Source organism: Phlebotomus papatasi, chromosome 2 (assembly GCF_024763615.1).
Source record: "Phlebotomus papatasi isolate M1 chromosome 2, Ppap_2.1, whole genome shotgun sequence".
NCBI classification, from domain to species: domain Eukaryota; kingdom Metazoa; phylum Arthropoda; class Insecta; order Diptera; family Psychodidae; genus Phlebotomus; species Phlebotomus papatasi.
The window spans coordinates 89,664,447-89,679,686 of NC_077223.1; the positions used below are offsets into that span (position 1 = coordinate 89,664,447).

At 30.2% G+C, this 15,240-nt stretch overlaps 1 protein-coding gene across 2 annotated transcripts in view; it reads right to left on the bottom strand.

Moving 5' to 3' along the window:
* Nucleotides 1-8,841: 8,841 nt before the first annotated feature.
* LOC129804987 (lysosome membrane protein 2) overlaps nucleotides 8,842-15,240 on the bottom strand; it is a 65,139-nt gene continuing 58,740 nt past the window's right edge. For both annotated transcript variants that reach the window (XM_055852789.1, XM_055852788.1), the window contains exons 8-11: nucleotides 14,632-14,766; nucleotides 14,444-14,562; nucleotides 11,821-11,946; nucleotides 8,842-11,760 (exon numbers count right to left, since the gene is read on the bottom strand). In XM_055852789.1, the coding sequence (XP_055708764.1) occupies nucleotides 11,449-11,760; nucleotides 11,821-11,946; nucleotides 14,444-14,562; nucleotides 14,632-14,766 (692 nt within the window). In that variant the 3' untranslated portion in view covers nucleotides 8,842-11,448. The remainder of the gene's footprint in view (nucleotides 11,761-11,820; nucleotides 11,947-14,443; nucleotides 14,563-14,631; nucleotides 14,767-15,240) is intronic.

Below are 15,240 nucleotides of genomic sequence, written 5' to 3' on the forward strand. Positions count from 1 at the left end.
TTTAGAAAATTACGGGTTTGATTTTAGAAACTTATGGTTTTGATTTTAGAGTATCATGGTTTTGATTTTAGAGTATCATGGTTTTGATTTTAGAGTATCATGGTTTTGATTTTAGAGTCTCATGGTTTTGATTTTAGAGTATCGTGGTTTTGATTTTAGAGCTTTGTGGTTTTGATTTTAGAAACTTATGGGTTTGATTTCAGAAACTTATGGGTTTGATTTTAGAAACTTATGGTTTTGATTTTAGAGTCTCATGGTTTTGATTTTAGAGTATCATAGTTTTGATTTTAGAGTATCGTGGTTTTGATTTTAGAGCATTGTGGTTTTGATTTTAGAAACTTATGGTTTTGTTTTTAGAAACTTATGGGTTTGATTTTAGAAACTTATGGTTTTGATTTTAGAAACCTATGTGTTTGATTTTAGAAACTTATGGGTCTGATTTTAGAAACATGGGTTTTATTTTTGAGTATTACGGTTTTGATTTTAGAGTCTCATGGTTTTGATTTTAGAGTATCGTGGTTTTGATTTTAGAGCATTGTGGTTTTGATTTTAGAAACTTATGGTTTTGATTTTAGAGTATCATGGTTTTGATTTTAGAAACTTATGGGTTTGATTTTAGAAACTTACGGTTTTGATTTTAGAAACTTATGGGTTTGATTTTAGAAACTTATGGGTTTGATTTTAGAGTATTACGGTTTTGATTTTAGAGTCTCGTGGTTTTGATTTTAGAGCATTGTGGTTTTGATTTTAGAAACTTGTGGTTTTGATTTTAGAAACTTACGGGTTTGATTTTAGAAACTTATGGTTTTGATTTTAGAGTATCATGGTTTTGATTTTAGAGTATCATGGTTTTGATTTTAGAGTATCATGGTTTTGATTTTAGAGTCTCATGGTTTTGATTTTAGAGTATCGTGGTTTTGATTTTAGAGCTTTGTGGTTTTGATTTTAGAAACTTATGGGTTTGATTTCAGAAACTTATGGGTTTGATTTTAGAAACTTATGGTTTTGATTTTAGAGTCTCATGGTTTTGATTTTAGAGTATCATAGTTTTGATTTTAGAGTATCGTGGTTTTGATTTTAGAGCATTGTGGTTTTGATTTTAGAAACTTATGGTTTTGTTTTTAGAAACTTATGGGTTTGATTTTAGAAACTTATGGTTTTGATTTTAGAAACCTATGTGTTTGATTTTAGAAACTTATGGGTTTGATTTTAGAAACATGGGTTTTATTTTTGAGTATTACGGTTTTGATTTTAGAGTCTCATGGTTTTGATTTTAGAGTATCGTGGTTTTGATTTTAGAGCATTGTGGTTTTGATTTTGGAAACTTATGGTTTTGATTTTAGAGTGTGATGGTTTTGATTTTAGAGTATCATGGTTTTGATTTTAGAGTACTGTGGTTTTGATTTTAGAGTACTGTGGTTTTGATTTTAGAGTACTGTGGTTTTGATTTTAGAGTATCATGGTTTTGAATTTAGAGTATTGTGGTTTTGATTTTAGAAACTTATGGTTTTGATTTTAGAGTATTATGGGTTTGATTTTAGAGTATTATGGTTTTGATTTTAGAGTATCGTGGTTTTGATTTTAGAGCATTGTGGTTTTGATTTTAGAAACTTGTGGTTTTGATTATAGAAACTTAGGGGTTTGATTTTAGAAACTTATGGTTTTGATTTTAGAGTATCATGGTTTTGATTTTAGAGTATCATGGTTTTGATTTTAGAGTCTCATGGTTTTGATTTTAGAGTATCGTGGTTTTGATTTTAGAGCTTTGTGGTTTTGATTTTAGAAACTTATGGGTTTGATTTTAGAAACTTATGGGTTTGATTTTAGAAACTTATGGTTTTGATTTTAGAGTACTGTGGTTTTGATTTTAGAGTATCATGGTTTTGATTTTAGAGTATCATGGTTTTGATTTTAGAAACTCATGGTTTTGATTTTAGAGGATCATGGTTTTGATTTTAGAGTATCAGGGTTTTGATTTTAGAGTCCCATGGTTTTGATTTTAGAGTATTATGGTTTTGATTTTAGAGGATCGTGGTTTTTTTTTTTTAAAAAACATATTGTTTTGACTTTAGAAACTTATGGGTTTGATTTTAGAAGCTTATGGGTTTGATTTTAGAAACTCATGGTTTTGATTTTAAAATATTATGGTTTTGAATTTAGAGTATCAGGGTTTTGATTTTAGAGTCTCATGGTTTTGATTTTAGAGTATCAGGGTTTTGATTTTAGAGTCTCATGGTTTTGATTTTAGAGTATTATGGTTTTGATTTTAGAGTATCGTGGTTTTGATTTTAGAAACTTATGGGTTTGATTTTAGAAACTTATGGTTTTGGTTTTAGAGTATTATAGTTTTGATTTTAGAGTATCAGGGTTTTGATTTTAGAAAAACCATAATACTCTAAAATCAAAACCATAAGTTTCTAAAATCAAAACCTTGATACTCTAAAATCGAAACCATCGTACTCTAAAATCAAAACCATAAGTTTCTAAAATCAAAACCATGATACTCTAAAATCAAAACCATAAGTTTCTAAAATCAAAACCACAATACTCTAAAATCAAAACAATGATACTCTAAAATAAAAACCACAATACTCTAAAGTCAAAACCAGGATACTCTAAAATCAAAACCACGTTACTCTAAAATCAAAACCATGATACTCTAAAATCAAAACCATAATACTCTAAAATCAAAACCATGATACTCTAAAATCAAAACCATAAGTTTCTAAAATCAAAACCATGATACTCTAAAATCAAAACCACAGTACTCTAAAATCAAAACCACAGTACTCTAAAATCAAAACCATGAGTTTCTAAAATCAAAACCATGATACTCTAAAATCAAAACCATGATACTCTAAAATCAAAACCATAAGTTTCTAAAATCAAAACCATGATACTCTAAAATCAAAACCACACTACTCTAAAATCAAAACCACAGTACTCTAAAATCAAAACCACAGTACTCTAAAATCAAAACAATGAGTTTCTAAAATCAAAACCATAATACTCTAAAATCAAAACCACAATACTCTAAAATCAAAACCATGATACTCTAAAATCAAAACCACAATACTCTAAAATCAAAACCATGATACTCTAAAATCAAAACCATAATACTCTAAAATCAAAACCATGAGTTTCTAAAATCAAAACCATGATACTCTAAAATCAAAACCTTGATACTCTAAAATCAAAACCACAATACTCTAAAATCAAAACCACAATACTCTAAAATCAAAACCATGATACTCTAAAATCAAAACCATGATACTCTAAAATCAAAACCATAATACTCTAAAATCAAAACCATAAGTTTCTAAAATCAAAACCACAATACTCTAAATTCAAAACCATGATACTCTAAAATCAAAACCACAGTACTCTAAAATCAAAACCACAGTACTCTAAAATCAAAACCACAGTACTCTAAAATCAAAACCATGATACTCTAAAATCAAAACCATGAGTTTCTACAAAACCACAATCTAAAATCAAAACCATGATACTCTAAAATCAAAACCATGACTCTAAAATCAAAACCATGATACTCTAAAATCAAAACCACAAAATACTCTAAAATCAAAACCACAAAACCATAAGTTTCTCTAAAATCAAAACCATGATACTCTAAAATACTCTAAAATCAAAACCACAGTACTCTAAAATCAAAACCACAATACTCTAAAATCAAAACCATGATACTCTAAAATCAAAACCACAATACTCTAAAATCAAAACCATGTACTCTACTCTAAAATCAAAACCATGATACTCTAAAATCAAAACCATAATACTCTAAAATCAAAACCATGATACTCTAAAATCAAAACCATGATACTCTAAAATCAAAACCATAATACTCTAAAATCAAAACCATGATACTCTAAAATCAAAACCATAAGTTTCTAAAATCAAAACCACAATACTCTAAATTCAAAACCATGATACTCTAAAATCAAAACCACAGTACTCTAAAATCAAAACCACAGTACTCTAAAATCAAAACCACAGTACTCTAAAATCAAAACCATGATACTCTAAAATCAAAACCATAATACTCTAAAATCAAAACCACAATACTCTAAAATCAAAACCACAATGCTCTAAAATCAAAACTATAATACTCTAAAATCAAAACCACGATACTCTAAAATCAAAACCACGTTACTCTAAAATCAAAACCATGATACTCTAAAATCAAAACCATAATACTCTAAAATCAAAACCATGATACTCTAAAATCAAAACCATGATACTCTAAAATCAAAACCATGATACTCTAAAATCAAAACCATAATACTCTAAAATCAAAACCATGAGTTTCTAAAATCAAAACCATGATACTCTAAAATCAAAACCATAAGTTTCTAAAATCAAAACCACAATACTCTAAATTCAAAACCATGATACTCTAAAATCAAAACCACAGTACTCTAAAATCAAAACCACAGTACTCTAAAATCAAAACCACAGTACTCTAAAATCAAAACCACAGTACTCTAAAATCAAAACCATGAGTTTCTAAAATCAAAACCATGATACTCTAAAATCAAAACCTTGATACTCTAAAATCAAAACCACAATACTCTAAAATCAAAACCACAATACTCTAAAATCAAAACCACAATACTCTAAAATCAAAACCATGATACTCTAAAATCAAAACCATGATACTCTAAAATCAAAACCATAATACTCTAAAATCAAAACCATGAGTTTCTAAAATCAAAACCATGATACTCTAAAATCAAAACCATAAGTTTCTAAAATCAAAACCACAATACTCTAAATTCAAAACCATGATACTCTAAAATCAAAACCACAGTACTCTAAAATCAAAACCATGATACTCTAAAATCAAAACCACAGTTCTGTAAAATCAAAACCATGATACTCTAAAATCAAAACCATGAGTTTCTAAAATCAAAACCACAATACTCTAAAATCAAAACCACAATGCTCTAAAATCAAAACTATAATACTTTAAAATCAAAACCACGATACTCTAAAATCAAAACCACAATGCTGTAGAATCATCACCACAATAGTCTAAAATCAAATCCCCAATACTCTAAAAGAATTCAAAACCACAATAGACCAACATCAAAACCAATGTACTCTAAAAGCAAGACAATAATATTCTAAAATCAAAACCATATTAGTCTTAAATATTTCAGATTAAGCAACATACTTCAGTGGAGATGAATTCCGATTGGAAAAGTTTATATAAAAATATCGAAATAAGACAGACTATGAGAGGTTCTAAGCCTTGATACTCTAAAATCAAAACCATTATACTCTTAAATATTTCAGATTAAGCAACATACTTCAGTGGAGGTAAATTCCGATTGGCAAAGTTCATATAGAAAATTGAAATGAAAGATGCATATGAGAGTTTCATGGAAGTGAATACGCGCGCATCATATGCATCACGTGGAAAAAGGTAAAGAATGAAATATATAACATTCACAAAAAACCCTCAAATTGCCTTGATTCAAAACCTCAGAATACTCTACTTTCAGAACCAGCAATACTCGACAATCAACACAGCAAACACTCCAAAATCAAAACCATGGTACTCTAAAATCAAAACCATGGTACCCTAAAATCAAAACCATGGTACTCTAAAATCAAAACCATGGTACTCTAAAATCAAAACCATGGTACTCTAAAATCAAAACCATGGTACTCTAAAATCAAAACCATGGTACCCTAAAATCAAAACCATGGTACTCTAAAATCAAAACCATGATACTCTAAAATCAAAACCACGTTACTCTAAAATCAAAACCATGGTACCCTAAAATCAAAACCACAATACTCTAAAATCAAAACCACGATACTCTAAAATCAAAACCACAAGTTTCTAAAATCAAAACCACAATACTCTAAAATCAAAACCATAAGTTTCTAAAATCAAACCCATAAGTTTCTAAAATCAAACCCATAAGTTTCTAAAATCAAAACCATAAGTTTCTAAAATCAAACCCATAAGTTTCTAAAATCAAAACCATAAGTTTCTAAAATCAAAACCACAATTCTCTAAAATCAAAGCCATGATACTCTAAAATCAAAACCACAATACTCTAAAATCAAAACCATGATACTCTAAAATCAAAACCATGGTACTCTAAAATCAAAACCATAAGTTTCTAAAATCAAAACCATAAGTTTCTAAAATCAAACCCAAAAGTTTCTAAAATCAAAACCATAAGTTTCTAAAATCAAAACCACAATACTCTAAAATCAAAACCATGATACTCTAAAATCAAAACCATTTTTGCTATAAATTCAAAACTATTTTTCTCTAAATTTAAGAGTAAAAAAGTCTAAATTCAAAGCTACTGAATTTCAAAACCATCGTACTCTAAAATTTAAGAAAATGCTCTTATAGAAATTTTTTCTTAATTTAAGCGAAATTTAAGAAAAAAATTGCTTGGAGCAAAATCGAACCCTTAGTTAGAGTATTTTTTTCTTGAATTTAGAGGGTAATTTTTCTCTGTGTTAAAACTTCCAATACCCTACATTAAAAACCAGAAACTAAGATAATGTTCTAAGTAAACTGTTCGTAGTATGATATGGTTGAGAAGAAATTAATCTCCTATTAAATGGCCTGATACGTCTAATCTAATAGTTATCGATTGAAGTGCTTAATGCAATTGGTTAAAATGGTATGGAAAATCAAACGATAATTTTGTGAAAAATTTAAATATTTTCACAAACATCTTTAAAAAAATAAAATAGAATATTTTATCCATCAATTTGGCTTGTTATCAATGAGTTGAAATTGCAATTATTTGATGATTAATTAAATGAAATAATGTTTTTCAATGGTTCTGAGCAAAACGAGCGTAAAGATTCTTAGATTTCTTACATAAAAACTCAATATATTTCCTTCTCTTATTTACGCAATCTCAAGATAGTTAAGGGGTTACGTGGATCAAGAAGACTGTAAAAATATACATAATTTCTTAATTCTTTTCAGCATATTAAAAAAGATATTTAATTTAAGCTCTTAGGCATATAAAAGTAAAATATTAACATAACCTATATTTTCTAAATTTTTCATTTAAAATTTTTAAAAATTTAGTCATTGAAACCATATTTTTGGAGATTTTTCTGAAAAAGAAAACATACTTTTCGGTGAAGAAGTTTTCTCGGAATTGGTCCAGCTAAAGTCCAAAAATCAAATATTCTTGTTAGCTGATAAGTCAAATTAATCCTTAAATGAAAGACTTTTTGTTGATCATAACGTATTCTACATTCTACAAGACGAAACATTTTTTTTTGTTTCACTTCATTCACTTACATTCAAGCGAAGTGGACGGCAATCGACTAACCAAAATAGATCAATCAAAAATTTTGATTAATACCCTAAGTTTAACTACTGATGCCCTATCTTAAATTCAACTCTAGCTACGGCTCTGGATGTACCTAACTGCAGGTACAGCTATGAGCGACACAGCCACTCTCCTCGCTACCAATCTATTTCAAAAGTCAGCAGGCCACAAATAACCGGAATGTCCGGTCACCATTACTGTGGCTCCAAAATTTACAAAACACAACTGGAAGCGATCCTGGAGATAATCATGAGATCTTGTTCTTGATCTCTTTCATCCTAATCCGTTAATTCGTATAACTCTATTGTAAGACGAATCGATTCCGCGGCTAAAGTTACTGCCGTTATTGATTGGGTACATAAAGTGCCTTGTCCTTAGGGGTAGCACACTGAATATAAGGTGAAGGTTGTGAATCTCTAAAAGAGAGAGCGATCATGCCCACCGATGGTATAATACTCTAAGCTGATAGCCAGTTGATCCTGAGGTACAAGTACATCAATACACCCTTAACAAGAGAAATATTGTCGAGCTACCATCAGCAGTAGGCTGTTGATGCCCGATTTTCAAGTCCTTGATTTTTTTTTCTTATCACACTATTCAATTACAAAGAGGAATTACGAATTACGAATGGGGGTGATTTTGGTAAAGTGATACGCTAGAGGATGTTTTTTATGGGAGAGGGGGGTCATCAATGACCGGGAGTCCATATCTACTACCGCTTAAATTTAAGAATGTTGACAAGCTGAGAAAAGGCTATTTATTGATACTGCTTGAGTTTGAACAAATCCTGAAATATTTTAATCTGAATCTATAAGACATCAATTTAGCTTCTTGTATGTAGCAGCCTCGGAGAGAAATTTGCATTCGCCCTAAAAGAAATGTTAATAAATGACCAAGTAATACGGCACGCAAGATTTTTAGTACAAGATGCTGGTGAATGAATCGATAAAGAGCGAATAAAAATACCCACAATTACTTATCTTACATTTTTCGGAGTCAAGGGCTTCGAGTTCTTTCTCTCGTGGACATTTTTGCAGACTCAATTGACGACTTTGGGCCAAAAAGGTGTCTTTAGCACCAAATGATGAAGACAAAATACCTTTCGATTAATAAAGCTTTTTTGATTTTTTTATGGGATTCACCTTGTTTTGCGATTGTCTGATGGCTTTATTATCTTCTTCCTTTAAGTAGTAAATCCATTGCTTTTTCGAAATCCATCCGCTCGTTTTACCAATAAATTTTAACAATTAACTTCCATTTTATTGAGTTTCATTTTTTTGGCCTAAAAATTCTATTGATGAAAAATTATGGTATTTATGTCGTTGATATAAAACGCTACTCATTGGTAAGACTTATAGAGACATATTTTCTTAACAAGTTATGAAGATGCAATTATGCATAAGTTATGACAATTTTCATTGTCATGCCATGAGATGCCGTGCAAAAAGAGTCCATGACACGCGACCAAGTTAAATACCAAAGAAAATACCTCAAAGCATTTATAAATATCTTCATTTATTTTTTGGAACATTTGACTGACAAATAACAGTTTAAAAGAAAGACACACTGTTGAGTTCTTGCATTCGAATTGGCACAGTATTTGGAATTATTATTTCGTAATTCGGGCTCTGTGTGAGTCTCCTTATTCGATAATAGAAATTAAGAAAAGAATCAGCAGTTTTATCAGCAAAATTTGCATTTTTTTTTGAGTATCTACCTAATATTTACACTTTACATCCTAACACTATTGCAGTAAAAATAAATGTATAGTTTTGAGAAGACACGCAATCACAGCATAATGATATTTTCACGTGATATTTTTTCGTTTTTTTCTTTATTAATTTACTAATATATTCTTTTCGATTAGTATCGGAAGAGAATAATTTTCTATCAATATGATTACATAATTTGATATCTAAAATTTTCCATTCGTTTCTTTTGTTATACATTTTTCTCCATAATGACTGTCATCAAATTACTTAAAGAGACAATTTTTCATATATTTTTTTAAAAGTATATTTTAAAGCTAATATTTTCTGCAAAATTCAATGCAACACTTTACCCATGAGTACAAAAAAGATACTTAAAACTAAAGGTTTTTAATAATAAGTTAATACTAAAATAAACTATTTCATTTATGATAACGACTAATGAGCGTATTTTCTTTTCACGTATAAAAAATATAATAAAACTAGCACTGGGCTTAAAATTACAAATAATTTAATCCCAAAACTATTCGTAAATGTTTGAATATAGTGTGAGAATTATATTCAGTTGTAAACTTAACATCAGAGTACTAAATTAGCACACTGAATATATATTTTTTTAATTCCCTAATTTAGTACACTGACAGAGTTGAAAACCCTATAGCCTAATATTTCTATAGATAAAGATAAAATTCAAGTGTCTTCTTGAGCAACAAGCTGAGATAATTAAATTGATTTTTAGACTTACATTAGAACTAATAAAATTTTAGAACATAACTTTGATTCACATTATCTTGGTATAAGGGAAGACTTGCAGGCTTCGCACAAACTCTGGCTTGAACACTTGACCACTTTATATTTTTCTCATATTTCTTTAATGAATCTGAATTACTTTTTACAGGAATTGTGTGAATTAGTACTAGCTATTAAAATTTATTGCTAGAGGTAAGATTCATTAAAGGAATATGGAAAGAAACATGAAGTGATCGAAGCCAGAGCGTGTTCGAAGTCTTAAAGCATTGCCCTATTTTATTTACCACATATATTTTTAACAATAGAAGCACCAATAGATTCAACTCTAATATATTACAATTTTGTATAAAAATACAAGTATGTATTTGTAGAAATTTTTTAAATCCTCTATAAGAAGTTGCGGAGTATCCTGTAAGAATTATTCCTTGAATAATTCTAAATTTTTGACAGATGTTTTTATGTTATTTAATCAATTAAAATTAACATTTTAGGATATTCAGAAAGTATATTGAAGTTGTCAAAAAACAAAAGATTCTGTTATTCTTTTTAGTACAAAAGTTCCATTATTTTTTAGAGATTTCCTTTTAACTTTAAATAGTGAGAATTTTAAAGGTTGCGAACAAAATCTGCGAAATTTTTTAAAGTAAATTATATTAGATGGGATATTGTTAAAATTTCATTTTAGTACTTTAATATTTTAGTACTTAAATATTTAGTACTTCACCAAGAGGGAGAGTGAACTGCAAGATAATCTGCCATTTAGAAATTCCTCGTGATTAGGATAAATTATCATTCGTGTCGAGGCTTAAAATGAAATATGTCTTGCCCAAAAACGGGCCACGTCAATGGCAAGCGAACTTGCCGACATCAAAGGACATTATCTTGCTGACACGTCATTAGGATCAATGACAATAATAATCTTTCAATAATCCCACTTTAGCAATGAGATTCTTGTATATGTTTTTAAAAATATTTCATGATTTTCTGCGTATTTTGAAAGTAGTTGCTTTAATTTTTATCACAACTTACATGAATTTCAGTACTAAATATCTTCATTTTTAGTACATCTCGGAATTTATCCACTTGGTTTATAAACTTTAAAACTTTTCATCAGGATCTAGAAAATATCTACAATTGCGTAAATTGACAATTTTTAGTACATCTCATGTACTAGAAACCTTTCCTTTCATTTCTAGTTCTCTTATAAATTTTTCACTAACTTTTCTTCTTGTTTGAAGTAACAAAAATTAAAAAAAAATTGGTCTCATTAATCGAGTAGTAAAACAAATTTGTTACTATAAAATTTCTTTTTAAACAATTAAAATCACTTTTATAAAAAAAATCAACACTTTTGACTAGCTTACGGGCAAATTAAATTTGATTTTGAATAATTTTGTTTGTTGCAAAGAGCAAGAAAATTTTATCTTACATCCAACATCTTCAACTCTGCCGAGATTGAGCATTCTAAAGTTTTTATAGAATGCCTGACAATTTCGTGATCGTGCATTAGATCTTCAAAAAAAAAATCAGTTAACCGAGGAGCGGTGAGACTTGTCACAGTACAACTTCACTGGGGAGAGTATCGAAGATTGTTAACTAGGAAGTTCTTCGCTTGACTAAAGTTATCGTGATCTTGTTGCTGGTGATCACGTTGGGGAGGAGTCTGGTGAATCGGCATCATTGACCACTTTAAGAAGGGTGTAGCTGTCACGATTCATCAGACGATGCTGATGCTGGGCAATTAAGCTGTTGCCACGTCGCAGAGATCTTCGTCCCATTTCCAGAATCTCCACGGCAGGGTCAGCTACAAAGTTTTTGTAGGCGCGCACAAAGACGAAGATCATCGAAAAAGTGCCGCCTACAATGAGGCTGTAGGAGAGGATCGGAATGGCTGTAGGTCCAAAAACTGTCGCTACATATATCCACCTTCTGATTGGCGGTGTTAATTCACTAATGCCCTAAAAGTAAAACCAAAAACTCAGCCAGATGATCTCGGTTTAACTTCACTGTCAACCTACCTCCTCAAGCCACATAATCGGAAAGACAAAGTCTCGGAATTGCTTTACTGACTGGATGTGAAGGGATTTCTCTACTTTCAAATTGAGCTGCACTCGAATTTTTCCTTCCAGTGGAACTCCCAATTTCTGCAAAAGAATAGCAAAGTCGAACGGTTATAGCGATGGGCTTTCGAGATTACAAACAATAAAAGAGGAAGAACAAAATTATTTTGAGTTCTTTAAGGTATTGGAAAATTTTCTAATCTATTTAAGTTTATTTCGATTAAACGGTATTGATTAATTATTTGGTAATCAAGTATTTTATCAATATATCATACATATTTTTTACTTGAAAAATAGAAAAAAAAGAACAGGAATTAAATTAAGTTTTCCCGTTGCTATCTTTAAGGAAATTGGTATTTATTTTGACATTGATAGAACGTTTGTTGAATGAAGATATCTAAAGCTCAGGAAATCCGTTAATTTTTATAATCTGCTGTTTAAACTTAATTGTTTCTGAATAATTAAATTATTACACTGATATTGTTACATAGACCATCAAACATTTCACTCCCTATGTTGTACGGTTTTCAGTTTTATCGATACATATTCCAAAAAATGTTTAACTCTTTCCGGACCGTATCATATCCGGCGAGCCTATTTTGCGAATTTTTAATTTAAGATATCTTAGCCCAGAAATTAAATATTACTGTTTCTAATCAATTACAAGGATCGGATTTTATCGGTTTTAAAGTTCCTCAGGAGATAATAGACGTTCTACGATCCTGTTTAATGAATTTATAAACGAAATTAAATGATAAAAAAATAATGATAGGTGAAAAATTTAAATTATCCTTTGTGTATTTAATTTTATAAGAGCTTTAGTCCCCTACGATAATTGGATATGCCCTAGAAAGACCTACGGCTTATGCCAAGAGACGGCTTAATGGGAAACTGGTGGGATTGTAGGGGAGATTGGGGCAAAACTTGTCTAAACGCATATTTAATTCTTTCACGAGCTCTGAGAAAACTTAAACGTTTTGTAATGAGCATCTTTTAGGAAATTTAGTGCTCTACAACATTGCAGAAGACTATTTTCCTCTATCTCGAAAGAAGTGTTATTTTCGAATCATTTTCTAAAAGTCGATTTTGTGTAGATTCTCAAAATTGCTGGGGCAAATTTTGTCAGCTTCGGATAATTTGTGACGTTTTACTCTCGCAAACGTTAAAATATCAAATAGACATATTTTTTTTATAGGAAATTTATTCCTCTACAACTTTGTCGAAGATAATTTTTCTCTATCTTAACGAGAAATGTGTTTAAATTGAGCTAATCAGTATACTGATATTTTCTGTAAGCCAAATATTCCGAAAATAGGGCTAAAAATTTCATTATTTTTATTTTACAAAATCCTTCCTCGAATCCCTTGAAACTTTGTTAGTTTAAGAAGGTTCATGAGGGCTATCTTGTAATAAAAATTTCAAGTCTCAGTCTCTTTTATTTTCGAAAATAGTGAAAATTTAAATTTTCGTTTTGACAAATTTCAGTCCAGTCTCCCATAGTCCAATTTATTATTTTAATAATAATTATGTTAAGTCATCTCTCAGTTTAAGTTGGAGATGTGTCAAGCGCAATAGGGAGTAAAAGAATTTAAAGATATACATTCCCGAAACATATAAGTTCTAAAAGGTAATCCAATTCAAATGTGCTCTACTCCCCCCTAACATAAAATTTATTTAATTTCGTAAACAACATTATTAATATTCTTCAAATTAAGGCAAGTCAAGGTGGGAGTTCGGTCTATTTTTTTGTTCTTCAATTTATTTCTTCAGCCAACGTTTCGATCCTGGATGGGATCTTCTTCAGGGCCTAATTACAATACTTAAATATCCATACGGTCGAAAAACCATAAGTGAATTCTTCAAATTATCTCCAGATATCTAAAAATTATCTCTGCAGAGCCGATTCTCATACACATATTGCAAATTTTCTTCATAGCGATATATAAAAAAAAGATTCCAAAGTTTAATATATTTTGTAAACAAAAGCCATGTCATTAATTCAATATTTGCATTTTATTAGAACTTATAGCGGAGAATACTGTATAAGTGTTTATTTGGACAGTTAAGTTTTTTTTTTGCTTTTTATATATATTTTTTCATGTAATCACCGCAAATTTCTGTCATTGATCCTTTTAGTACGTTTATGTACTAAATCTTGAGTAACGTGCAAAATATTTGTTCAAATGACAACTTATTAATTTCGTTTATTCACTGCGCACGGAGTTTTTTTTGTATAAAAATAGCTTTCTGTACTCAACAATTAATTTGGGGAAGTTTTGCCAAAATATTTGCGCTCATATCCCGCATGATAAATTTCTATACGTTAATTGCAGTGGAGTAGTGTTAGTTATTAAATTTTCGGTAAAAAATTCTTTTCAGAACTTTTTTTTTGAATTCTTATTTAACGTATCACAGAACATTCTAAACTAAAAGAATATCGTTCGTAAAAAAAGTGTAATATTCGTTCTGAATAAATCTACAACAATTAATCCATAAAATAATTTGTCATTTTTTTTAAAAATATTTTTAAAATTTACTTAGAATGTAACTGAAATTGAAATAAAATAAAAGATAAACTTACCGGTTGAATTTTGAAGTAACTGCCATGCAACGCCCTATTGGGACTGAGTCCTTCGACACTATCGAGCAGCATTGGATCGGCTTCCATGAAATGAGGATGCGAAATGTAAACAGGAGCACCTGATAAGGACAAAAAGAACCACCAGTAAGTAACTGATACAAAATTGAAAAACTTTTGTGTCTTCCTACCATATTGACACGGACTGATATTCTGAAGACCACGAGTTGCAGCATACTCTTCAGTGTCGAAACAACTGTTGTTGCTGTTGCTCTTGGCGTCACCGTAAACATCTTCTGGCATGGTGTAAAGATCAGCGTCTAATCCTGCATTGAAAACAAATGAAGAGTTCGATTGAGAAATGGAACTATGGGGGTCTTATGTGCAGCCATCCTTCATTGTGGCAAATATTAGTTCAAATCTCTCAATGCCTCAAGTTCAATATGGCCATATGCGTTTCCTCGGCATCGTGGCACATCTTTTATTTGGTTAAGAGATTTCCCGCATCAGAGGTAATTTTTCTAATCACCTGTGTATGTGTGTGTGTTAATGAATTCATATGATGTGCAAATATTTGCTTAATTTTGCACTGCAGTGGGTGGGAGACGAACGAGAAAATCAACAGTGAATTTGAAGTGATAATAGAGCCGAGTGACATGACATTATTTTCCCAATGTGCACAAACCGACCAGAGCTTTTATGTACTCTTCATTAGAGATTCGAAGGTTGTTGCGATGGGCGAAGGCTCTAAGCTGCGCAAAGTATCGCATTTGCCGACCAAATGGAGTATAAAAGATTTG